At 60.5% G+C, this 25,715-nt stretch overlaps 1 protein-coding gene across 17 annotated transcripts in view; it reads right to left on the bottom strand.

Annotated features, from left to right (window-relative positions):
* The window catches only part of PTPRS (protein tyrosine phosphatase receptor type S), a 94,153-nt gene that overhangs the window by 45,335 nt on the left and 23,103 nt on the right, over positions 1-25,715 (bottom strand). For 16 of the 17 annotated variants that reach the window (XM_082734848.1, XM_082734859.1, XM_082734849.1 and 13 more), the window contains exons 2-5: positions 12,074-12,275; positions 6,354-6,499; positions 5,656-5,797; positions 572-760 (exon numbers count right to left, since the gene is read on the bottom strand). In XM_082734848.1, coding sequence (XP_082590974.1) covers positions 572-760; positions 5,656-5,797; positions 6,354-6,499; positions 12,074-12,164 — 568 coding nt within the window. In that variant the 5' untranslated portion in view covers positions 12,165-12,275. Of the gene's footprint in view, positions 1-571; positions 761-5,655; positions 5,798-6,353; positions 6,500-12,073; positions 12,276-19,159; positions 19,288-25,715 lie in introns of those variants that run through there. The other variant, XM_082734857.1, reaches the window with a different exon arrangement.

The following is a 25,715-nucleotide window of genomic DNA, read 5'->3' as shown; positions in this document are numbered from 1 at the left end:
GACATCTCTCCTCTCCCCTGGCCTGTCAGGGCCCCACCACATCCTCACTGGACAGGCCCACGGCTCAGGAGAGAAGACACTCTCCCTCTGCAACCCTCCATGCCTCCCCACTATCTTGCCTGTCTGTGTCCCATCACATACCCAGTGGTTAGGCTCCCTTGCCACTCCCCACGGCCCCCCTTGCCTCTGCCTGTCTGGACCACACCGTGTCACCACTGCTGGGGCTTTCCATCACTTGGAACATCTGTGCCTCCTTAGGACTGTGCTGCTTGGGGACTGAAGACACTCTGCCCCTGTGGTGTCTGTAGCTGCCTATCACTGTGCACACTGGGGTCGGTTATCACCCCACTCGGCACGGACACACTCCCCTCCTATTATCTGCTGTAGCTCCCCATTACCCCTGCCTGTCCGTGCTCCATTATATCCCTGCTGGCTCAGCTCTGAAGACAATCTCCCCACCCTAACCCCCTCCTCGTGGCTACACGTCTCCTCTGCCTTTCTGTCTCCCGTTAGGCCGCCGCCCTCCCCCGCCACCCCCCGAGGCCGCACCCTCCCAGCCCCCTGCGCTCACCTGATCGCAACTGCTTTATGCGCCCGTTGCTGGCACTGGGGTCCACAGGCAGGAAGTCCTTGAACCAGGTGATCTCGGGGTCGGGGTTGCCGCTGGCGGCACAGAGCATGGTAGCCGTGCGCGTCCGCTCCACCACCTTCAGCTGGGGGCCCATGTCGATGTTGGGGAATCCAGGGGGCAGTTGGTCCTCTGAGGGTGGAGACGGGGGAAGAACAGGGCAGGGGGCCGGTTGCCACGTGGCCGACACTGCCAGGGGGCAGGGGACCCAAGTTCAGCCCCTGCCTCGATGGGGCAGCTTCTGTGGCCGCTTGCCACGTGGGGGATGGGTCCCCTGGGAGGCAGTGCCAGGGGCAATGGGGGAGGGGGGCAGGGGACAGAGTGCACAGGGCCAGTCTGCAGCTTCTGGCTCGGGGCCACTCCGCCACCAAGGGGATGACTGGAGAGGTCTGGGGTGCGGGGGATTCTGAAGGTCACACTTGGGGTGGGGCCCTAGAATGTCACTCCACACCCCATAATGTCCAGGACACCCCCCTACCCGAGAGTGATCCAGCCCGTGACAGCAGTGACACAGGAAAAACTTGCCCGGCAGAGAAGATGCTGGGTCCTTTAGAGCATCCAGAGCTCGTTTTAAAAACATAAACTCAGGCGCCGGGGAGGGGGGCGGGGCCGAGTCAGTGAAGAGTCCACCTCCCGATATCAAGTCATGATCTCAGGGCCGTGGGATCAAGCCCCTTGTGGGGCGTCTGCTTGAGATTCTCGCTCTCCCGCGCCCTCTGCCCCTCACCCCATTTTAAAAAAACAAGAAGCAAATACAGACATCCGTAAACGGAAGCCCACTACGCTTGTGTCGTATGCCTTTCCAGTACGGTCCTCACCTCCTGGGGGGGCCCAGATCCTGGCCCACACTGCCCCACCAGCCTCGGCGGCCCCGTTCCGAGCCACCTTCACATCTCTCTGTCCAGCCACACACACCTCACTGCTCCTCAGAGAGGTCAAGCTCCCTCCTGCATCCCCCTCGGCCTCCGTCTCTGCACCCAGGTGCCCTCAGGCTGGCATACAGCGGAGCCATACACCTCCCGGACCCCAGCATATCTGAGGCCAACTCTATCCTGTTGTGCCTATGTCACCCCCACACCCCCACGGCCCAACGCCAGGCCTGGCATACAGTAGGCGCTCAATAAATGCATGAAAAGCTCAGTTCCGGTTGCTGTTAACCCACCAGAGTCCCCACGCCTCCAGGCCTCAGTGCCCCCAGGCGCTGGCCAGGGTCTGGCTTCCCTCCGTGGTAAAGGGGGTGGGAGGACCACCAGAAGGAGAAAATGCCCCTTGTGTCTGGTGCCCGGCAGGAACGTGGTCACTGGCATGCCTGAGAACCTCACCAGACTCCATGACCTAATTGAGCTGGCGTCACGCCAGGGAAGGGAAGCGGCTCAGGGGGCTTCCTGCTCCCTCACCCCCACACTCCCCCTCCAGCACCTGACTCCGGGTGCCTTTTGTTCTGATCTGGAATACCCCTAGGTCCACTGTGGCCCTGGGACGAGGCTCCTTGGTGCGAATGTAAACACCCACTGGCTCCATCACAGGCCAAAAGGAGCCCCCCCTCCCCCAGCAAATTCACACTGAAGCCTGAACCCCAGGACCTCAGGGACTTTAAAGGGGGTGATTAAATTACAATGAGGCCACTGGGGTGGGTCCTAATCCAATCTGACGGGTGTCCTTGCAAGGAGGGGAGACGGGGACACAGACGTGCCGAGGGACAAGCCGAGGGACAGGGGAGAAGACAGCTGCCCGCATGCCTAGGAGAGAGGCCCCAGGAGGGACTGGCCCCGCCAACACCCCAGCCTCAGACTTCCAGCCCCCCAGGACCAGGAGAGAATATATCATTTAAGCTGCCAGACGGTTGGACTCGGTTACAGCAGCCCTGGCAGACCCATGTGATTCCCACCCCGATCCTGATGGCCAAGTGACAGCAAAACTGATCATGAGTGCGGGCTGGTGAAACTGAAGGTGAACACGCAGGAACGCGGGGGGTACAAAGCCTATGAGGCGGGGTGCCCCGTGGCCACCCTCCAGAGACCCCTGACCCTCAGCTCCGCATCTACGGTTTCCATGCACCGTGCCCTAGAGGAGGAATGTGGAGTGGCTCGGAGCAGCATGGGGCTGGCACCAACTTAACCAGCTATCAACAGGGCCACATCATCTACACGCTGGGCCACCCACGGGAACCAAAACAAAGTCCAGACACACTGCTACGTGGACAGGTTGAGAGTGAAAGACGGTATAGATGAAGGGTCAAAAACTACTGTCCCGAGGCCAAACCCGGCCCTTGGCTTGTTTTTGTCAATAAAGTTTTACTGGCACACGGCCACGTTCCTGTGTCCACGTCATCTACAGCAGCTTTCCGGCTACAACGGCAGAGCTGAGAAGCTGGGACAGAGACTCGGCTGCGGAGTCAAACACATTTCCTCCCTGGTGTTTTACAGAAAAAGCTGGCTGTCTTCTGGACCAGACGATGCTCACCCGCGTGCAGGGGAAACGACACACAGAGGTCCAGAAGGAGCAGGGGGCTTGGTGGGTGCTCTGGGGCACGGGACTCGGGGACTAACGAAGAGGTGGGTGAGAGACCACCATGCGAGAGAGATCGGAACTCCGGGCACACCATTGGGGGAGGGGTGCTTGGAGGGCCAAGTCCCGGTCCCAAGTCCCAGCACTCTACAGGCAAGTTGCCATGCCCTCCTCCAAGATGGGACCTGTTTCACAGAGGGGGAAACTGAGGCTCAGTTTCAGCGGCTCTAGCGCATACAGCCAGACACCGACAGGCTGTGATTCATACCCAGGCCTGGCTAAGCCCAGAGGAAGCTGGGCCGGACCAGCTCGGGCAGCTCCCACCCCCAATCTGGGGACTGGACCTACTCAAGTCTGAGGAGGAGGGGCTGGACCCTGTCCCAGGTGGGTCAGGCCCTGATTGTCCTTCCTGGGCCTGAGGCCTGAAGCCCACAGGTGGTTCTGATTGGCTACCCATGACGTCACTGGAGGTTAAGGCCAGAACAACCGGGCCTGGCTTCTCCGCGCTCCAGGCCTGCATGTGCGCGCCTGCTCACCCCAGAACGCGGCCACGCCCCACGCGAGTTCACACGTGAGCACTTACCCTGCGTGCCTGCGGCCCCGGGGGGCCCCACCACTGCGCGCGTGGGTGGCAGCCAGCGGTGGGGGGGGGCCTGGGTACCGAGAGCTCCTAATTAAACAAAAATGTTCATCGTGTACCACATTGTGCCCGATTCCTCGGAGTTTAATTAAAACAACAGCAAGGGAGGCGTGAGCAGGGTCCACAATCAGAGGGCGGGGGAGGGAGGCAGGCAGAGCTGGGCCCAGAGCTGGGCCAACGGTAGGGAGAGCCCTGGGACTCAGGGCCGCGGGAGGACAGGCGCTCCTGGGTCAAAGGCCCGGGGCTGGGCATCCAGCCCAAGCACCACGTCCTCCAGGCGGCCAGAGAACAGAGCAAAGCCAAGGAGGCCTTGATGGGGGCGGGGGTGGGGGTGATTGCAGGGAGCACAGACGGCTCTTTCCCAGACTCCCAGCCACTGGGCGGTTAATAGATTCACAGCATGTCCTTTTAACTCTCTGAGCGCTCACAATGGAGGCTGGCACGGGGGAGCGGGAGGCAGGCTGTTCCGTCTGTGCCCGGGAAAGGTCAGGGCAAGCCTATCTGCTGGGAAGAGGCGAGGCGGGGCGAGCAAGCTCCCTGCCCCTCTCCTCCCCGCAGCCGGACAGGCTCCAGGACCCACGCGGAGGAAACTATGGGGCCTCTTGTTAAGCAGCCTGGATGCGCAGAGCGCTCGGAGGGAGGGACCCCGCGCAGGCTGCACCCCAGGTCCAAGAAGAAGTGCCCTGGGGGCCAAGGTTCCGCCCACCCAGGCTGTGTTGCCCTGGAGAGCCTTTAGCATGCCAGCCCGGGCGCCCCAGAAGGGCTGGTGGCAGCCGCCCCCATAAACTTGGAGTATGGACAGTGATGCTTGGGGAGCTGAAGTCAGCCAAGAGCTGGGTCCCTGCGGGAGGGCGGGGTGTGGGGGGGCGCAGCCTCTCCCGCGCATGCGCCACCTCCCTGGACCACGTGGCGCCCCCTCGCGGTGAGCTTCATTATTCCCCACCCAGGAGGTCAGGGAGGTGAGGGGCCGCAGCTCCCTTCTTAACTTGCCCAGGGTCCCAGAGCTAGAGAGGCTCACACCCCCTTGTCACAGAGCAGGCCGGAGGGAGCAGCGGTGGGGGGTTGGCGGGGGCTGTGACGAGGCTGTCTGAAGGGTGCAGTTTTACAAGGAGAACACAATTTCCTGATGCCCCCCACCCCCAGGGCTAGCCAGCAGCCCAGCAGTGTTCCCAAAGGATCTGGGTGAATGCATGGGAGGTGGTGGGCAGCTGTCTGTGCCTGTCCAACATCTATTCCTCCTTTGTCCCTTTGGCAGACCCGCCCCTTGCTGATCCTGTCCCTGTGGGCTGACACACCCCTGACTCCAGGAAGGACTCTGCCAATGGGAGCATTTGTTCCTTCGGCCACAGTAACTGGCTCATGGATGGCTATCTAACCCAGCTCAGGCAGGGAGCCATCGTCCCAGGCCACCTGGTCCTCTCTTTGGGGTAGGGGCCTGGGAGCCTGGAGCTACTGGGGTCATCCCACTGAGGACAGTCACTTACAGAAGAAAACAAACCCAGAGGCAGAGAGATGGTGAGACCTAAGAACACTGCGTGAGTTCCTGGATCTAGCCGAACCTGAAGCTGCTGCCTCCACGGGCAGTCTCATTACAGAGATCAATGAATTTTCTTTCTTATGTGAACCAGTTTGAGGTGGATCAGTCTCTTGGAATCAGAGCAGCATGATTAAGATGATAAATGGGAATCACACTAGTCCCTCAACACCGCTCTTTCCTGTAAAAGCTCAACAAATCCCCACTGGCAGGCTCTGGGCCACACTGGGCGTAACAGGCTGGGGAAGCGAGATCAAGGTTCCCCAAGGAGAAAATCCAACATTTTCAATGATTCAAAAGCCCAGGGCCTGGTTCCTCCCCCACCCATCTGAAGGAGCCCAGTACCTCGGAGGACAGTGAGCTTGGCGTGGACCGTGACCTCCCCGACGGAGTTCTGGGCCACGCACTCATACACATTCTCATCCCGGGGTGTCCGTAGTGGCTGGATCCTCAGCACGGCCCCCGCGCTCTGGTCGAACTCGATGGTCTGTCATGGGCGGGGGAGAGGGAACAAGAGGAGGCTGAGGTCTCCGGGGAGGCGGGCAGAGGAGCTGGGGGCTGGACCGTCCCTGCGCACAGGCGTCCCATGCAAACCGGAACCCGGGCCCGGGTCTACGCAAGCAGAAGGGCCTGCGTGTACGTGGGTGTGTGAGGAGCACAGGCCGGTGGGTGTGGCAGGCGGGACGAGGCCTGTCGGCTGCAGAAGCGTGTGCGTCTGATTGTGTGTGTGTTACAGGGTGGTGCGTGAGGCTCCGTGTGCGAGATGGGAAAGAGAGAGCGTAGCCTTGCTCAAGGCCACATAGTACTCAGCCGGCAACGGAAGCCAGCCTGGCCGGGCCCTCACTCAGCAGGCAGACGGGGGCCTGGCCGGGAAGCGGGGAGCGCTGCCGGAGGCCACAGAGGGTGGCTGCCCGGCCTGGCTGCCCGTGTTACATCTGGGAGATGTATGTGGGACACCCGTGTCTGAGCATGGCTGAGCCACTGGGGCGCCGCCTTGGGAGAGGGCGCCCGCCCCAGACTGTCCCTCCTCAGCCCCGACTCACCTCAAAGCGCTGGGAATTGACCTTCTTGCCTTTCTTGTTCCAGGTCACCCGTGGCTTGGGGTCGCCCGTGGCCTGACACACGAAGGAGGCCACACCCCCTGACACACCAATCTGGTCCTTGGGTTCTTTGATGAACCTGGGGGGCTCTGGAGACAGAGGAGGAGGAGGAAAGGTCTGGTGGGCCCAGGCATGAGCCCAGGAGCCCACGGGGCCATGCAAACCCGCCCTCCCTCCTCACGCGCACCCCAGAGCTCACAGCCACACACGCTCACATTTACTTCCAACCTCACGTGGGCCACGGAGGATGGTGGAGGGGGAGCCCTCCCCCAAGACTCTGGGGTCCTCAGATTTAGCACCTGGAAGTCCTGTGTGGGGTGCCCAGCCAACCCTGGAGGTTCCCTGGCCTGAAAAAGACTTGCAAGGAGATAATCCCCTGGTGGGGCACGTGGGGAAACCGAGGCATCCAACGGGGAAGCAAGGGATGACCAAGGGATGTGAGGACACAGCTGGCACTGGAACCCAGGGCTCCAGCCTCTCAATCCGTGGGAAGCGTCCAGACACCGGCCAGCACTAGAAGCAGGAGCTCAGAAAGGCTGATCCGGTTTCCGAGGCATAAGATGCTAACAACCAGGAGAGCAAGTGCTTGCTGAGCGCCTAGTGTATGCAGCGGTGTAGTTCAGTAAGACTTAGCTTTGAGGACGATGAGCAAGGCCTTCGCTTGGACACACACAGCCACCACCGGCCCAGCAGGGATTTGAACCCGTCTGGCTCCGTAGGCCACATTCCTGGCCCCTCCAGGAGATCTGATGTATGAACTCTCTCCCGGGGAGTCTCCAGTGCGGCCTGCGGGGTCTTTAACCCCCAGCAGCCTCCACGCCCCGCGGGTGGACAGGCCACTGCATCCTGTGAAAGTACTTCCCGTCGCATTCTCCGTTCTGACTGCACGGTAACCGCGGGACTCTGCCTCGCCACTTTGCTGTTGGGATTGCTACAGCGGAGCGCAGGAAGGGAACTCAGCGACTCCTGAGGTTTTTTGAGCGACAGATTCAAGGGCTGCGGTGGGTTGGCGAGGCCCTCCGGGAAGCCACCTCGCTATCCGACAAAAGGGAACAGACTACGTGTCCTCGGGGCCGCCCCGAAGTGGGACGCTGGGCAGCACCAAGGGGCGAGGGGGCTTTCCTAACTCCTAGGGCAGAACAGCAAGACCTCAACAGCGAGGGTCTGAGAGTGCAGCGGATGTTACTATTTGCACTAAAAGAAAACTCAAGAGGGTGGGCAGAAAACCTGGGGGGGGGGGCGGGGCTGGAGTGCGCGTGCGCGCATGCGCACTCATGAAGGCTGCCCCAGGAGAGAAACCAGGTGGCTAGACACCGGGAGGGGGAGAGAGGCTTCCTGCTTGGTACCTTTTTGAGATTTACAGCTGTTTAAAGATAAACGGAAATTATTTCTTCAAATCATTCTTTGAACAAAACGGGGTGCCCATCCCGGCGGCCTGGGCGGCCTCCCCTCCCTTCCTTGAGGCTGCGCTCCCACTGATGCGACCGCGCGCGGCTTTACGGGCGATCCCTGTCTTCCAAAATCCACAGGCCCTGCGCGCAGGCATGTGCGGCCTCAGACAGCGCCTCGGCACCCCTGCGAAGCCGTGGTGGTGAACCACGCGCGGACTCCAGGTGGAGAAGCTTGCGTGAGGCCACCCTGCCCAGGGGGACAGCGCCCGCATTTGGACCTGGGTCTTTCTGTCCACTCGCTTTCTGGCGCGAGTCTTGGGTTCCCATCGCCTCCAGGGCTCCAGCCTGATGAGGATGTTTTGCTGAGCCCTGGGCTCTGCCTGCCCTGGTGGCTCCTCCTCCAAGCCTCAGGAATGGTGACTGGGGCCCTGCGTGTCCCCAGCTGAAGTCACAGAGGAAAGTCACTGTGGCCGGGTCAGGAATCTTACTTGGGGGAAATCCTCTCTTGGGAGCCCCTGGAAGGAAGGGCAGAAGTGAGCTCCAGGAGGCATCCAGCTGCCTGTTTATGACTCCGAGCTGGGACACACCCCCAGCACGGGGGGGGGGGGGGGGGGGGCGGCGGGGGGGGGGCGGGGGGCGTGGAGGGGGGACAAGAGCAGGGAGCCCCTGCTGTTCTTTCTCCTCCCTTCATCTGGCAGCTTCTACCTCAGCTAGGCCAGCACCTCCCCCAGGGAGCCTTCTCAGATTACCGCAGGCTGGGTCAGGAGCTCCTCTGACAGCCCCCATCACAGCCTTGGGCATGGTGTGCCGAAACTGCTTGTTATCCCTGGTGGGCATGGGGTGGGCATGGGGTCTCTGGGACGCCACTGATCCGGTGGTCACCTCTCTGGTGACCCGTGACGGCCACTGAACACTGGACCCCATGTAACAGCCCACTCGCTCCCCCCTCTCAGCCCATCTCCAGGAGGCTCTGGGGTCACAGAGAGCCTAGAAGAGCCCTATCCGCTCACTGCACCCCGATTAGAAAATTTCCTATAGACGCTTGGATTCTCTCCGTTGGATGAACCCTCCCCTCCTCTTTTTGGCAAAGGGGCCCCGACACAAGACAGATATGCCCTGGGGTATGGCAGCCACAGTGGGGTCCTGGGCCGGGTGGCACTCAGCGCTGGTCTTGTACCCGGGACACAGAGAAGCAAAACTGGGGATCAGGGAAGATGAGAGACGTGCACAGGGTCACTCAGTCCGTGGTGGACGGGAGCTGGGATTATTCCACCGGGGGTCTAAACCAGGGACCTACCCCAGCAAGGACACGTTTGATAAATAGGGTTGTGGGTCCTCATTCCTGGCAGCATATCCCAGGTGTCCCCCTGTCTTCACTCAGAGCGGTGACACCCCCAGCACAGAGGCTGGGAGAGAGCCCGAACTCTGTTTTCCACTCCGGACTCTAGAGAGGAGAATCCAAAGCCGGCGCGGAAGACCCACCCACCTGCCTGTCCCCTACAATCCTGCCTGGGCCAGCCCCACAGCATCCTGGGAAGGCCCCATGGGACCTGAGGCCCTTTCTAGAGCAGCAGTCGCTCCTCTTGGCATTGGCTGCTGGTTTCGGCTGCCCACGTGGGCTCTCTGTGGCCTGACGGCCCCGACCCTCCGTGGCTCCCCAGGGGCCTGGGCCATTCCCTGAAGCTGGCTGCGCAAACCACGGTGGGTCCCAGAGGACGGAGCTCCTGTGACACAGACCCGCCCCTGGAGGCAAGATGCCTCGGCCTTGGAGATGCAGACCTGGGCTTGAGTGTAGGGCAGTACAGGACACCTAAAGTAACACAGTAACAATGCCTGGGCTGAGGGGACACCCACAGGACCTGCTTCCGATGCACAGCAGGTGCTAATATCCTGGGTCACCTTCCTCTCACTGCTTGCCTGAACCAGCGTCTTCACCTCCCGCCCTGCTCCCCCAGCTCAGGCCCTCAACCCCCTGGCAGTACCACCAACAACCCACAACTGACAATGCTCCTCACAATGACCACCAGAGGGCGCTGGTGAGCAGGTAAATCTCTGTTCTACCCTCCTTGGCCTACTGCCCCACTAGGGCTCCCACCTCTGGGGAATAGAAGCCCAAGCCTCCTCTGAAGCCCCCCCAGGCCCTGCAAGACCTGCTCTGGCCCCTCCCTACCCCTTCCTCCTCCCTCTCTCCCCCTCATCCTCTCTGCTCCAGCCACATGGGCCCCCTGGCTGTTCTTCCAACACCCCGGGTCCTGCCCCAGGCCCTTTGCACATACTGCTCTCTCTGCTTGGAAGTTTCCCCCACACATGCATAGGGTGCACTTCTCAGCTCCTTTAGGTCTCTGCTCAGAGGCCACCTCACTGAGACCTTCCTTCATGTTCTCCCGCGCCGTTAAGATGCAGCCCCCAACCCTCACCTCACACCCACATCCCCAGCATGTCCGCCATCCAACACACTTAGTGCTTCTCCCTTGCAAGATTATGAGCTCCGTAAAGGGGTGGGATGTCTGTTTCGTCTCCAGTGGCTAAACCAGCGCCTGGCACACAGTAGGTCCTTATTAAAGACACACTGAATGAATGAGACCACAGGTCGCATGGTCACACAACAGAGCCAGGATTTAAACCCAGGCCAGGGCAGTCTCCAAATCCCGCAGCCTCCCTCAACCACAGTAGGCTTCCGGCTCTGGCAGCCTCAGTTTCTCCAAGGCCAGTAATTATCCCTGGAGCAAGCATCAAAGAAGTAAACTTATTATTTGTTCAACCAGTGTAAGTTAAACCAGTGATTTTCACCCAGGGCGGTGGAGGCGGGGATGGGTAGTGAGACACTGCCTACAGACGTCTGTGGTCACGGTCGTCAGGACTGGGGGTGTTCCTGGCATGGAATGGGGGGGTCAGGAATGCTGCTTGACGCCCCCCAACACACAGTGCCTGGGATGCCCTGCCCCCAGGAACAACCTGACCCTGCCTTAAATGAATGAACAAAATGCTAAAATGCTTGTGGTCTTCGACTTGCTGTTCCCACTGTGGGGAACAGAGCCCAGGAACGCACGGGCCCTACAAAGTGACCAGACAGTTCCCAGCCCAGCTGCGGCTTGTGGCTACTTCCTGGCTGTCATGAAACCTCGCCATGGCTCAATTTCCCCATCTGTACAATGGGAACGATGAGACCCGTATTTATCCCATCAGGCTGATCTGAATGTGTTAGGCATCCACTAAAAAAACAACACGAGAACAGGAAAAGGCACATATCGCTGAGGCAAGTGTGCGAGTCTCTGGTGTTCTTGTCCAGTGGTCGAAATTATTGGGCTCGTGGGAGCATGGGATTGTGCGCCTACTACGCGCCAGGCCGCATTCTCATGTGTCTTTGCCACGGGAATGCTGAGGTGTGGATCTGTTCTGTGTCTCATTCAGTCAAGGCGGAAATGGCAGCTGAGAGAGGTTGAGTCACTAGCTCAAGGTCACACAGCAGGTTGAAGGCAGAGCCAGGATTCAAACCCAGACTAACTACAGATGCCACTTTCTTTCCTGCTGGCCTGACCTTGTGTGTCCCCATGGGCCTGAGTGATACCACCTCCAGGCCCCCCGTGGTAAGTTCGTTCTTGGTGTCGGGACCAGGATGAGGGAAGGGACCCTCATCCTTTCCATGCTACATTCAGAAACAAAGCCTTGCCCACCCCAAACTACACTAAGCCCTTTCTTCACCTCCAGGACTTTCTGTGGGCTACCACCTTCTTCGGTAATGCCCTTTCCGCCAGCAAACTCCTACACAGCCACAAAGCCCCAGCTCCAATGCCCTCTTTCCCAAGAAGCCTCTCCTGGCTCCACCTGGGAAGGTTTGGTTGCCTGTGTATCTGCCACCTGTAGGCCTGGTGTTTCTATGTGGGGCAAGGGAAGGTGAACCCTGTGGCTTCAAGTAAATCCCTCTGAGCCTCAGTTTCTTTCACTGCAAAATGGGGGGGTGGGTGGAACCATCTGGCTGGAGGGAGGTGAAAGAGGTCAAGTCTGTACTTGGCCATGCCTGTGGTACGGAGCTAACGCTGGGGAAATGGCTATCATCGTCTTTACCATTACTGCTTTTAATACCATCATGATTATTGGCCTCTGAGCCTCCCAGGACCGGCGCCCAGCAGGCACTTCGCTCAGCCTCCTTCATGGGGCACACAGGCGCTGCGTGGCCACACTTGGGGCCCTGGGGAGGAGGTGGGACACAGGCACTCACACTCCCAGACACGGACTCGGACGCCCACACGTCCCGCACCACCAGACTCTTACCTTCCGCTGCGCAGCCTCCGACCAGCAGGACCACGAGGAGGCCCACGGGACCAACCACAGATGCCACGCCGGGGCCCCAGGCAGGCGCCATGCTTGGTAGCCACCTGCAGCCTCCGGCCTCCGCCCTAGAGGGGGACGGTGCCCCCCCCCCGTCCCTCACAAAGAGGCCTCGAGCCAAGCCGAGCGTCAGACGGGGCAGCGTCTGCAGAGACAACGGAGGCACAGTGAGAGGGGAAAGAGGAGAAGCAATCCAGGGGGCCTTCATGGAGGCAGCAGTGGGAGGATCGGAGAGGGACGGGGTGGGGGGAAAGGGTTGCAGGACAATGAGGGGGGTTCGCAGGGCGATGATGGGGCAGAAGGAAAGGGCTGAGCTCGGGCTGAAGGTCTGTGTCCCCCACATCCCTGCAGTGAGTCCCACCCTCCCTGGGACAGTGCTAGGAGCCTGGGCCTTCGGGAGGGGATTCGGCTACAAGGGTGCGACCCTCAGGAATGGGCGCAGTGACTTGTGAAAGAGACGCCTCGGGGCTCCCTTACCCCCTCTGCCTCACGAACACAGGGCGACAAGAGGGCCGGCTGGGAAGCAGGGAGCGGCCCTCACCAGACCCCAGCTCTTAGAGCACCTTGATCTTGGACTTCCGCCTCCAGCCCCCGAGAGACAGCCACGTCTGCTCTCAGGAAGCCACCCCTATGGTATTTCGGTCAGCAGTCCCAGTGGACGGAGACAGCCCCCAGCCACCCGCTGACGGCTGACTGCACGTAAGCCTCCGCTCTGAGGGAGTCGGGACCTCAGACCCCCACCGAGCACCCAACCAGGACTGGGCACCAGCTCCAGGGTCCTGAGTACCTGCTGCCACCCTCCCGGGCTGGGCCTCTGGAAGGACAAGGCTCCAGCGACCGCTGCCGGCTGTCTCTGCACCCCACCTCGGCCCTTGCTCAGCCCACGGACGGATCTGCCCCCCGACACACCTGTCAGGCCCTGCCCCCTGCCCTGTTCCAAAGCCTCTGTGGCTCCCGCTGCCCCCAGAGGAAGCCACTCCTGCTGATCTCACTTCCTCCTCTCCTGGAGGGGTAGCTGGGCAGCCTGAGCTCAGTCCTGCCTGCCGGCCTCTGCCCCTGCTGGGCCTTCTGCCGGGACTGCTGTGCCCCCACCACCTGTGATGGCTCTCAGTTGTCACTTCCTCCGGTAGCGCTCCCGCCCCCCACCCCCGCGCCCCAGTCCACATCCCACAGCCTCAGTCGTGAGTAAGGCCATCATCCTCCCCACTTTAGCCCAGTTTGCAAATTACATGCGAATGTTAATCACTCTGCGTCTGCTTCTCCCACCAGCATCTAAACTCTTGTGGGATAGAAGACTCCCTCCTCACCGGGGCCAAAGCCCCTCCCCGGTCTCCACTGTGGCCAGAGCCGGGTAGAGACGCGGCCTCCACGGCCCTGGTCAGCCCCACACCCATCCCAGGCCGTGCCCCGGGCGGGCCCCGGCCACGACCACAGGGATGGGTGCCATATAATGATGGGGCGGCCCCTGTGATTCTGGCTCCCAAAATACCCAGCTGCGGTCACCTCGCCCAGCCCCAGAGAGGCCCCAGGAGGAGGCTGGGCTGCTGGCGGCCTGGTCATGGCTCGGGGATGGGGGTGGGGAGGCCGGGAAGGGAGAGAGAGGGTTACAGCAGGGGCAGGACTCAACCTGCACATAGTCAGACCACAAGCACAGGCAGATCAGAGAACACGTGGGTCCACGCAGAGGCCACGGGTAAACAGCATGACCAGATACGTGCACAGGGTCACGGTCGGGCAGACGACACACACATCCGGTTGGGCTACAGGCAAACAGAACCACGGAGGCCAATTAGAGGTCTGTGGTGCGCAGACGCGTAACCAGGACTCACGGACCTCAGATTCAGATGTGTGCACGCAGCCAGGCCATGGGGACCGTGGCCGTGGAGGCGGCACGGAGCCAGGCCACGGAAATGGGCCGTGGAGGCTGCACGCGTGGCCTGCGTGAGCCAGACTGTAAACAGAGGGGCTCAAGCCAGACCCCTTGTCTAAGGACAACAGCCCACAAGTTGCAATCCTGGACACACTTAGACGTAACCAGCTGGGAACCAGGCAGGTGGAAAAGAGAAGCCTAGGGCACAGCCCCTTCACTCCATCAACCGTGCCCCAAGAGGAAGGTGGAGGCCCCAGATGGGAAAAGGAGCCCACAGGCCATTGGCGCCAGGGTGACCACGGCAGCTGGCCCCTACCCACGGACACACGTCTGGGGGGGCACATCAGAGCAGTGGGCTTTGGCCCAGACCACTTGGGTCAGCTGGGCTGGCCCTCAGAGGGCCTCCGGGGAAACTGAGGCCACAAAGGAAGCCCGCAGCTCAGGGGAGCTCACACTCAGAACCGCTAGGCCCACCATGGACCCCCAAGAAGGGGACCTCCTGCTCGACTTCATTGTCCTCCCACAGAATGCGGGCCTCGGAAGGGGCCACCTGCACAGAGGTGACCTCCTGCTCCAGCCACAGCCCCCCCGCTCCCCACACCCCAAGAGAGCCGGGGCAGCTGCCTTCAGAACAGAGCGGCCCTGAATTACCCTGGGGCTCAGAGCCCCCGCCTCGCAGGGCCCACGCCTTCTGGATGTCTGGGCAGGACGGGGCTGATCTGGGCGTGGGCTTCTCCAAATCTGCCACGCCAGCCTGCTGCAGGAGGGGGGCCCTGCGCTGGGGGCTGTCGGGGCCTGGACCATCCCATGGGAACGGGGGCGAGAGGTGGGGGCAGACTGGCGGAGGAGAGGGCCGTGCACCGCACGGAAGAGAAAAAGTGCCGAGGTCTCTCAGGACCCTGTCCTCCCCAAGGAACTGGCCATGCTGGCGGCCGTGCCCCCCTCCACCCCATCCTCTTGTCCCTCCCTCTCCCTGGAGGACTCTGGGTGGAGTCTCCCACCCAGGGCCAAGGCAAGTGGTCTCCGCTCTGCCCGGATCCGTCCCATTTCCCGCCCCTTCTCCCACCTCCACCTGGGTGCAGCCCCGCCGTTGCCCATCGGGACCAATGCACCATCGCCTGCAATCGCCCCCACGATCTGACCTCCCCCTGAAGGCAGAAGGTGTCTGAGTCAGGTCCCGCCCTCCTCTGCCCACAGCCCTCCAGGGCTCCCACCTCCCTGGGGTAAAAGCCCACATCCTCCCCTGACCCCCTAGACCCTGCACAATCTTCCCCATTCCCTCCCTGCCTTTCCCTCCCTCCCTCTGCTCCAACCACACAACCCTCACTCTTCCTGCCCCAGGGCCTTTGCACGTGCTAGGCCCATTGCCCAGATTTGATATTATTTAGCTGGGGACGAAAGGGTGAATGGGAACAGGAAGGGTGTCCCCACACAAGGAGCAGCATGAAGAAAGGCAAGAAGCAGAACCCAGAGACCCTAGAAGAGAGATCAGGGCAGAGAGGTAGATACGGGCTGGACCCACACGGCGTCAAGGAGCCCTTGGCAGCTCCGGGCTGGGAGGGACGTGCCTGGGTTGGCCCTGGCCAAGCCCCCTCCCTGCCCCTACTTGCAGCAAAGCAGCCTGGGCCACTACCACTACCCCTGCCACTGCCAAGAAAAGGAAACTGAGGCAGGTGCCTTGGGGCCACATGATGCCTCAATCCCTGAGTTCCTAGACGATGGTGTGGCTGCTGACAGGGGAGCAGTCCCCTGTGGGAGTCGCAGAGAATAACCTGGGTGGTAAATGAGTCTGGGCTTCAGGGAGGGTGGAAAATGGCCTGTGGGCCTGGAACTGAGGGCCAGGGAGGGACTCCGCCCCTCGCCCCCGCCCCCTACCTGGCCACCGGTGACCCAGCTTCCTCTGGGGCCGGTGCAGAACTATCCGTCTGCTCTTGGCAGCCGGCCGGAGGCAGGTGCTCCCTTTCACAGAGCGCAACACTGAGGCTCACAGAAGAGCCCCAGGCCCCGACAGGGTGGGACCCTGGGCCCAGAGCCCACTTTTCATCCCATGGCCGTGTCCTTCCCCAGCCTCTGTGTGACCTCAGCAAAGTGGACGACCCTTTCGGAGCCCAATACAGACTGCTGGGCAGCCTCTGGGGGCTCGGAGCCTTGGTAACAGGGGGTGGAAAGATACCCATGCTTGCTGGTCGCCAGGGCGTGGGTCACGAGATCCTGGAGCCAGCCTTGTGTACCCACGCGGAGCAGGGAGCATAAAGGGGCAATTATGACCCAGGACGGGGAGGCAAATAGGCTCTGTGTCACCCGCACGAGATGCCGTCTCCTGAGGCTCGAGGACACCCCAGTGCCTCTCCCTGCCTGCACCTCAGAGTCTGTCCTATCCTGGAGGGGGGTACCCAAGGGTTCCTATGCACAACCCAATCCTCAGCGGGCTGGCACGGCCCCAGGCCGGGGAAGGTACAACGGGTGACCCTGGCAGTGGGGCATGGGGGGGGGGCACCCCCAACCCCGATCCTGCATGACCCCCGCCTCCGCACTCCCTCCCTCCTGGGCCTGCAGACTGGCCTGCTGCCTGGAATGGCTTTTCCGAGGCAGACCCTCAAGGGCAGGACCCGGGCTTCCAGCCTTCCTGGATCACTGTGTCCCCAAAGTGTCCAGGAGGGTCTGACCTTCAGCTCTGTGGTCACTGGTGGGCTCCAAGTGGCTCCAGCCAAGCCCCCCTCCCTCTCGGGGCCTCAGTGTCCCCTCCCCCACCCCTCAAACAGGAAAAGGGCTCAGGGTGGGGCCGGGCGGGGCCAGCCCTGCCAACCTTCCAAGAATGGGCTAACATCGGCCAAGGGATCCGCCTTTCATTAACCATAGATTTGGATCGGGTGCTGTCCCCAAGGGTCACTGGTGTGGATGAGAAAGAAGCCAGGCCCAGTCCCAGAGGGAGGAAACGGTCGTGCCAGCCAGGTGCCCCCGCCACGTGCTAAGCCCTCTTCTCTGCTCCCCACGCGTCCCTCCACTAGACAGATGAGGACTTGAGCTTGAAGAGGGGTAACCGCCCGGTGAGGGGCAGGCAGCGCGGGGAGACGGGGCTAGGCTGAGATTTGAGGCCAGAGACTAGCTCTCAGTCAACCTCCCAGGTGCCTGGGCCACCAGGCTTGCCCCTGGCCCTGTGTCCGCCCCACCAGCTCCTTACAGAAGCCCAAGCTGCTAAGATCTGCACCTGCCTGCCCCACTCATTCCCACCAGGGCTCCCAGCTCCTGTGCTCTCGGCGTTCTGGGCCCTGAAGGATGTAACCTGGGCCCACCCGCTGCCTCTTCCCATAGGTTCTTGCGGTTCCCAAGATGCACTGGGCTGCTTCTGCCCTCTGGGCCTTTCTTTCTTTCTTTCCTTTTTTTTTTTTTTTTTTTTAAAGATTTTATTTATTTATTTGACAGAGAGAGATCACAAGTCGGCAGGCAGAGAGAGAGGAGGAAGCAGGCTCCCCGCCGAGCAGAAAGCCTGATGCAGGGCTCGATCCCAGGACTCTGGGATCATGACCTGAGCAGAAGGCAGAGGCTATAACCCACTGAGCCACCCAGGCGCCCCTTCCGGGCCTTTCTTAACATGGGTGCGCAGACCAGGTACATCCATCCTCTGCTGGCCGCCCTGTGGCTTCCTCCTCCAACACACGGCAACAGATCTCCCCACCCTAGACTGAATCTTGACCCTTCCTGACTCCATCTCAGGACCCTGCCTTCATCCAGCCCTGACCTGCCACTCTGGGGCCGGGAGTGGCCGCGTGACTCTGTCCCTCCTCTGCTCTCAAACATTCCGTAGCTCCCACCAACATCGTTAAAATCCAGATTCCTAACCTCAGCCTTCGGAACTGCTGACCCCACCAGGGTGCAGCCCCAGCGCCTGTGCTGCCCTGTGGGTGCCCCCACTCACGGCCCTCGGGCTCACAAAGGGGTATGGGAACACGCTATCCCTTCTACCCAGCCCTCCCTTCCTCCTTCCCCACGAAACTTCGGCCTTCACACTCCTCCGCAGGTCTCTTCCGAGCTGTTATCTCTTCCGAGAAGCACCCCTGAGGCCTCAGGCTGCATCAGGGCCCCCCTCTGTGGCTACCCCCACACCCCGTGTGTCTCCCACCATAGGCCTGTCATCCTTCAAGATGGTAGCTTCCTCCCCACCCTGGGAACATGGCAAGGCCCCACCGACCATGCCCAGCCCCACTTGACCCTTTACCCACATCATTCTGGGGGTCACATTTATTGCAGAGGGGGAAACTGAGGCCAGAGGGAGAGACACCACGGGCGGGGGAGGCCAGCAAGGGCACAACCTCGAGCGGGGACTTACGTATGCTCTGAGGGGCTGCTGGAGCCTTTAAGGGATGGAGATGAGGCTCAGGACCGAGCAGGGGGACTTGGAGGGCTGGGACCCCATGCTGGGAAGTCACAGGAAGACCCTCTGTGTTGTTGCCCGAGACTCTGAGAAGGAATCCTGGGAAGCAGGACTCTGAAGGCAGCAGCAGGGGGTGCTCAGGTATGGGTCTGGTGGGCAAGGATGGGGGACAGAGGCGTGGAGCTTAAGGACAGGAACAGGAAGTGGAAAGGGGGGGCTGATACACTTGTCCTGACACCCCCCCCCCCCGTTTATTAAACCTCCAACAAGGTACAGCACTAACCTGGAGTCCACAGACCTGAGGGGTACAAGAATAAAGAGGGGAAACGTTCTCTGAGTTTGGGGGAGGGGTGGCTAAGAATAGGAATCCCAACCCCAACCCCGCAGTCGGGGTTCCCAGCGGAAGGATCCGGAGCCCCCTATCAGAGCGCCCCTGGGTTGGCAGAAGGCTGCCCGGAGCCTGGCTCCGCCCCCGGGAGGTGGGGGAGGAGGACGGGCTGGGGGCCAGGCGGGGGAGGGGACCCCGCAGAGCATAACGGTCCGGAGTTTTCCCAAGTTCCAGCGACCGATCTGAATGGCGTGTGGGAGGCGGGGGCGCGGACGCCAGGCAGAAGCGGGCTGGAGCTGTCCCTGGAGGGTGGCTGGACTGGCCCGAGAGGAGCGCGGGTGGGGGAGAACGCAGGGGTCCCCCCCTCCACGGGGGCCTGGAGGGGGGCAAGGAGGGGGACAAAACCCAGGGTACCCCGGGCCTCGGGGCAGAAGGGGATCCGGACGCACTCGCACTCACCCCGCGGATCTCAGCTTGGAGATCGGGCCCGGGCCCCTCAGGCCGGGCCCGCTGCTGCCCGTCCCTCGGTCCGCCTGGAGCGCGGCGCGCAGCGAGGACTCGGGAGAGGCCAAGGCCCAGCGAGCTCGGCCTGGGGGCGGGGCCGGAGGCGGGGCCTATGGGCGGGGCAGCCAGGGGGCGGGCCGGGGAGGGGGCTCCGAAGCGGGGCGGGGTCCTGGCCGGAAGTCGGGCGGAGGGGGGGCAGACCAGGGGGAGCTCCATGGGGGTACTGGAAGCCCCCATGGGGGTCCAGTAGGGGGAGGCCTCCAAGGGGGTGGCTGTGTTCCCCCAATTGCACACACATGAGGGGGTACCCCAAGAGGCAGAGCCCAAGACTCCCCCCCTTTGTAAGCCTGAACCCAGAGGGAGCCCCCACCCCACTCCCCTTTCTCTTCCACGAGCTGATCGTGGCCATGGCAACGGACGAAGGGGCTGGATGCCGGACACGGAGGCAGAGGGCTCCCCAAACACACCCAAATACAGGAGGTCGGAGAAGGGGCAGCAAGATTCCCTCCTGGTCCGGGTTGGATGACAGAGGCCGCGCCCCCTACACACAGAGCCCCCGAGGTGGGGGCGGGGTGCAGGCACAAAGAAGCTTCCCTCCCGCTGCGAGTCCGGTAGGGGTCTGGGAGGATGAATGGGAGACACCAAGGCCGAGGCCCCCACGATAGCCACAACCCTGAGGAGGGGGCGGAGAGCACACACAGGGCCAGATTGGAAACAGATGGGGCCACCGTGCCAGGTCCCAGACACCCCGGGGGGGTTGGGGGGAAGGCTGGAGAGGAACGCGAGAAGGAGGGGCAGCCCCACGCAGGCAGCCAATCCCGGCCAGCGCTGCGGCCCCGAGCGGGTTTGAAAACTCGGGAGAGGCAGGGAAGGCGGAGGCCCAGCGGGTCCCCGGAGCTCGGGGAAGCGGTCAAGGAGGGCCAGAGACCCTGATGGAGGCCCGGGAGCCGCCGCAGGGGGCCCGGCTTCCCCATCTGCTCCTATCCTGGGTGAAAATGGTTCCAGTTCTCCCATGAGGGCTTAGGATGAATCCCACAGCCCATACGGAGTGGGCTCTTATGCACATCACGCGCCAAACGTCCCAGAGCCCCCACCATGAGCCCCCACTTAAAGTTAGAAGAGGAAGAAGAGAGAAAAGGCACTTGCTCAAGGTCAGAAAGAACAGAGATTCGAACCAAGGTTTGGGTCCAGAGGCTGAGCCCTTACCCACAATGCTGCAGGAGGCCTGGAGCCCAAAAATAACAAACCACTACAATTTTAAGCCCCTGGGGATAAGGCCCGTGCAGGAGAGACAGGCCCCGCCCCGGAGAAGCTCCCTGCCCAGTGGAGTGAAGGGGACGGGCTCAGAGGAGGGACACAGGGCCAGCTGGAGGGGCCCAGGCAGGACCTACACGTGCACTCCCCACCCCTCTCCCCTGCGTCCTTGCTTTCCAAGTTCTGTGCCTCAGTTACTCCCGCCACAGAATGGAGCACAGAATCCCACCCCTCTGGTATTGGGGAGGCCTGCACTGGAGCCCCCAAAGTACTGGGCACCCAGTAGGTGCTTTGTGAACTGAGACACCTGGCACCCCAGCATGTCACGGGACACACAGGAGACAGGGGTCATGCAGACCTTGGTTTGAATCTAGGCACTTCCCAGGTGATCTCAAGCAAGAACCTGCCCCCCTCCGGGCCTCAGTTTCCCCATCTGTAACACAAGTTGCACATCAGGCACTCGATGAATCCAGTGTCAGGACGCCCAGGGCTGTGTGACCTGGGGCAAAAGTGCCTGAGGACAGGCCACCCTCCTCCCCAACTGGCCCTGCCCCATCTGGGCCTCTTGCCCGTGTCTCCCTGGAGACAACCTCTTGCCTCCAGGCCATGGTGGTGATCACAGCCGCCCCCCCAACCATGGCCGGGGTGGGGAGACCTGGGGCAGGAGGGAGGTCCGTCTCTTGCCCCTCCCAGCTGAGTGGCCCATTTGCACAGAGTCCTATAAATCCCACATAACCTGGTCACCTCACCTGCTACCTGCCTGGTCATGGGGCCGCCCCTCCCACCAGACTGGGACCTCAGGGGGCAGGGCTGGAACTGGCCCAGTCTGGAGCAGAGCCCACTCTGGGCACCAGGCCTGATAGCACATGGTAAGTTCTCAGCAAACGTTTACATAAATAGCCAGGACCCTCCTCACCCAGGACAGCCCTCTCCAACCTTACTCTCCTCCAAAGGCCACACTGTGGAGCATGGCACTCTTGTGACCCAGCAATTTCCACCCACTTTTTTTTATAAACGTTTGTGAACACCTACTGTGTGCCGGGCCCGGTTGAGGCAAGGGGGGACAAAGCAGCAACGAACTGACAAAAGATCCCTGCGCTTACGGAGCCGACACTCCGGTGCAGGCAACAGACAGGAAACAAATGAAACAAAACTCACTGTGGGTCAGTTGCTGGTAAGTGCTACAAAGACGAACCAAATATGTGTGGACATGTTCATTGACGTGGGATGGAGTATTTAAAACAGGGTGTGGGGGGGGGTGAGGAGGTGACATTTGAGCTGAAACTTGAAAGGGCCATGAGAATACAAAGCAGGTATGGATGGCTGGGAGGAACACTCCAGGCAGAATGAACAGCCAGTGCAAAGGTCCTGAGGCAGGACTGTGTCTGGGATGATGGAGAAACAGTGAGGAGGCCTGTGTGTGGCTGGAGCAGAATGAACGAGGGGGATAGAGGAAGGAGGGGAGGGCAGAGAGAGAGAGAGAGAGAGAGAAGCCAGGGCAGGTGAAGCAGGACCTGGGGGGGACGGCAGGGGAGGTAGGAGCCCTGGAGGGTTGTGGGCAGAAGACAGGCCCTGACCCTGGTGCTCACAGGCACCCTCTGGTGGCTACTGCAAGGACAGACGGGGGGAGGGGAGGGCAGGAGCTGGGGACCAGAGAGGAGGAGGTGACTGCACTGGCTCAGCCCAGGAGGAAGCAGAAAAACAAGGCAAAGATGACTCCAGAGTTTTTAGCCTGGTCACCTTGAAGGTCGGAGCAGCCAACTCCTAGAATCTTCCCCCACCCTGCACCCTTGAGGGCTAACTCTGGAAGCCCCCCAGTGCTCAGTGGATGTGTCCTCTCTATACACCCAGAAGGCAGCTGCCCTTGGGGAGGAGCGTGGGGCTAGATCACGTCAGCTCCCACAGCTGGGACATTTGGGGGTAATTTTTTTCAAAATAACTTTTTTTCTAATTATAAAATAGGCGCGTGCAGCAGAAAATTAGGGAAAATCAGCATAAAGAAGAAAATAAAAATTGCCCACAATCCACCCCTCGCCTGGAGAGAGACCGTCAGCATGTGGTCATTTTCATTCACTCAGTCTATGAGCACTTATTGAGCACCTACTGTGTGCTGGGTTGAAGGCACAGCGGTGGGCATGACAGAGACAGCTCGCCTACCCTCACGGGGCTCACAGACAAGTGGGGGAGACGGACACCCACAGGGAAACAAACATTGCCAATAACATAATGCCAGGCAGCTATAAAAGACATCGAAAAGAAAATAAGATTCCCTGTAAGGCTCTGAAAGCCTGGAGAGGTCTGCGGGGATCTCTCAGATGGTCTGGATGAAGTAAGCAAATCAGAAAAACACCTACGGGAACAGAGCTGCAGGCAGGAGGAAGAGCAAGTACAAAGGTTCTGAGGTTGATTGTCCTATGTGAGTAAGTGGGCACTTTCCTTTTTTTCCTTTTTTTTTTAGATTATCTATTCATTTATTTGAGAGAGGGAGAGGGAGAGCATGAGAGGGGAGAAGGTCAGAGGGAGAAGCAGACTCCCCGTGGAGCTGGGAGCCCGATGCGGGACTCGATCCCAGGACTCCGGATCATGACCTGAGCTGAAGGCAGTCGCTGAACCAACTGAGCCACCCAGGTGCCCAGCACTTTCCTTTTTCAAGTGGGGATCAATATTATGAGGCCTTTTGCCCACCGGGTTTCATCAGTCCCAGCTTGATCTCCTTTATAAACAACAAGGAGAGGGGACACCCTCAGATGGTGCTGGGGCGGGGCGGGCTCATCGTTTCCTGCACATGACCCTGTCGAGAGGTTCTCAAGCCTCTGAAACACGCCCTGATACGGATGCAGATACTGCACCCTGGACACGTCTCCCCAGTCCCAGCCCCCGCCCCTCCCCCCACGCCATCCCACTTTCCTCACATTTGTTAAATCTGCCAAAATTCCGAAAAGTTTCATTTAGGGGCAATCACCAAGCGCCACATCCTTCGCTTCCAGGGCAAGAGAGAAACTGGTTGGGCAGCTTTCTCCTTTCTCTAAGCCCCAGGACTCCTCTGCCACAGCCCCCCCCACCCCAACATTGCCCAACAGCTCCTCCCACCCAGCCTGGCATTCATGACCCGGGGCAACGAGCATGTGCCGACCAGCCAGAAGCCCGCCTCACCCACACTCACATCACGCTCCTGGCGCCGAGTTTGCTGCTGACTAAACCGCAGCCAGAGGGCTGCCCGCCTTGGCTCCTCCTCTGCCTTTTTCACCTGCTGGTCCCCCTGGGCTTATACTTTCCTTCCCTTCTGGACAAATCTGGGACGCCTTCAGGTGTGGCTGGATCCAGCAAATCTGCTTCCCTATGTCCTTTCCTTATCAGCTGATGACAGCTCCATCCTTCCATGGGCTTCCGCTAGAAGCCTTACGTTGGAAGCCTTGACTGTCCTTCTTCCCTCACCCCCACATACTGCCACTCTGGAAACACTCCCAAGTTCCCCTCCTAAATTTCTTGTGTACTTGTCCCCTTTCTCTGCACGCTTCCCACCCTGCCCCCATTACTGCCCTCCTGGACCCGGGGGGCAGTGACCTGTATCCTGATCCCCCAGCTCCCGCCTTCACTCCCCACAACGTTCACCAGAGGGCGCTCATGAACACCTGTGTCCTAACTGGGTTCAAAAGCACCCCCTCCAACACTCCAGGCCCAGTCCTACCACAGGGCCTTTGCACATGTCCATGCCATCTGAAACACCTTCCCCAGATTTTCACGGCTGTTTATTTCTCACCATTGAGGTCTCCCACAAACATCACCTCCTCAGAGCCACGCCCTGGCCAATCACACCAGCTCTGGCGTACCCCTGTCATCCTTGATCACACATTCCTCTATTTTCTCTCTCCTTTTTTGGCTTATTTTCATCTGAAAGTATCACTTGTTTACTGTCTGTATCTCCGCTCTCTAACATGGGAACCACTACCCAAATGTGACTTGTTAAACTGAAATGAAATGCAGTTAAAACTCTGAATTTAGCTCCTTGGTCACACTGGTGACCACTGGTCACACTTGGTCACACTGGCTCACAGCCACGGTACCAAGGTGTGCAAACAGCACACCAGTCTATCACCGCAGGAGGTTCTGCAGGGCTCTGCAGGAGACCGTAGGGGTGGGGAGACCAGCACTGGGTCAGTTCTGTTCGCTGCTGGGTCCTGGTGCTGGGCACACAGTAGACGCTCAATAAATGCTTTCTAAATGAGTGACTGAACTAATGAATGGTTGAAGAGGCTCCATGAGGCCCGGAGGGGCTGGTTGGCAGGGTAGGGCAGAGGTCAGCCGACACCATCTATAGCCCAACAAGCCCACACAACTTTGCTTTGAACTTGGGTCTTCTTGGCTCACAAGCCAGGCACCAGCTAAGGGCCGCTGCTCCACCCCAGAGGGCAGAAACGTGTGGAAAACGGCCCAACCGCAGCTAGCCTCCACTCCATGTTGGGGCGCCAGGGTGCTGACTCAGCTAGAAGGCTGCAGAAGGAGTGGGCGCCCCGTGCCCCGCCCCCCGCCAGCCCATGCCTCCTGGCTGCCCCCACCCCACCCCCCACCAGGCACACCATCTCCCACCTTAAACCCTCTGGGACTACCTCAAAGGATCTGGCCGCATCTTCTCTGTGAGATGCCTCCCCACTCACCAGGTCCCCCGTGAGGACGTGCCTGGTGCTTCCCCCCCAAATCCTCCCTCCTTGTTCATTTCTGCCACATCCCCAAATCCCTCATTAAATCTTTCATTCAACTGGCTCATGCCTTTCCCTTAAACTAATTTACTTTAGAAACTAACTCTCTAATGCAGGGCTCTAACTGCCAAGCCTTGAAAGTCGCCAGAAAAAAAAAAAAATGTTACAATGAAAATATGTACCCTGTTCTTCCATTTTCCCTGGATACTGTTGCTAAAGCCAGCAGCCCATCGGTTATAAAGAGACCGGCAGGTGTTGGTGTTAAAGATCACCCCGCACCCAGCTGAGCTTTTCTCCTTGAACTGTTACGAAATGAAAGGGGAGTCAATGCTAGTCTGTGATGCTGGATGCCTCCTCCATAACCGCCCCCCCTCCCAACACAGCCTCCCCCTCAGGGTGTGTGCCTGGAGTTCTAGGTGGTCCTGAACAAGTCCTTGGCATTCTCTGGGCCTCAGTTTTCCCACCTGTGCAAGGCACACAACCTCCCAGGATTTTCTTCTTGGGAGGGAAGAGTGATAAAAGGCAGCCATGCCAAGATGGGAGTAAAGAGGAAGTTCTGG

The sequence above is a fragment of the Mustela nivalis genome (genome assembly GCF_964662115.1).
Source record: "Mustela nivalis genome assembly, chromosome: 1".
Lineage (NCBI taxonomy): Eukaryota > Metazoa > Chordata > Mammalia > Carnivora > Mustelidae > Mustela > Mustela nivalis.
This window is presented reverse-complemented; position numbering and strand designations above follow the sequence as displayed.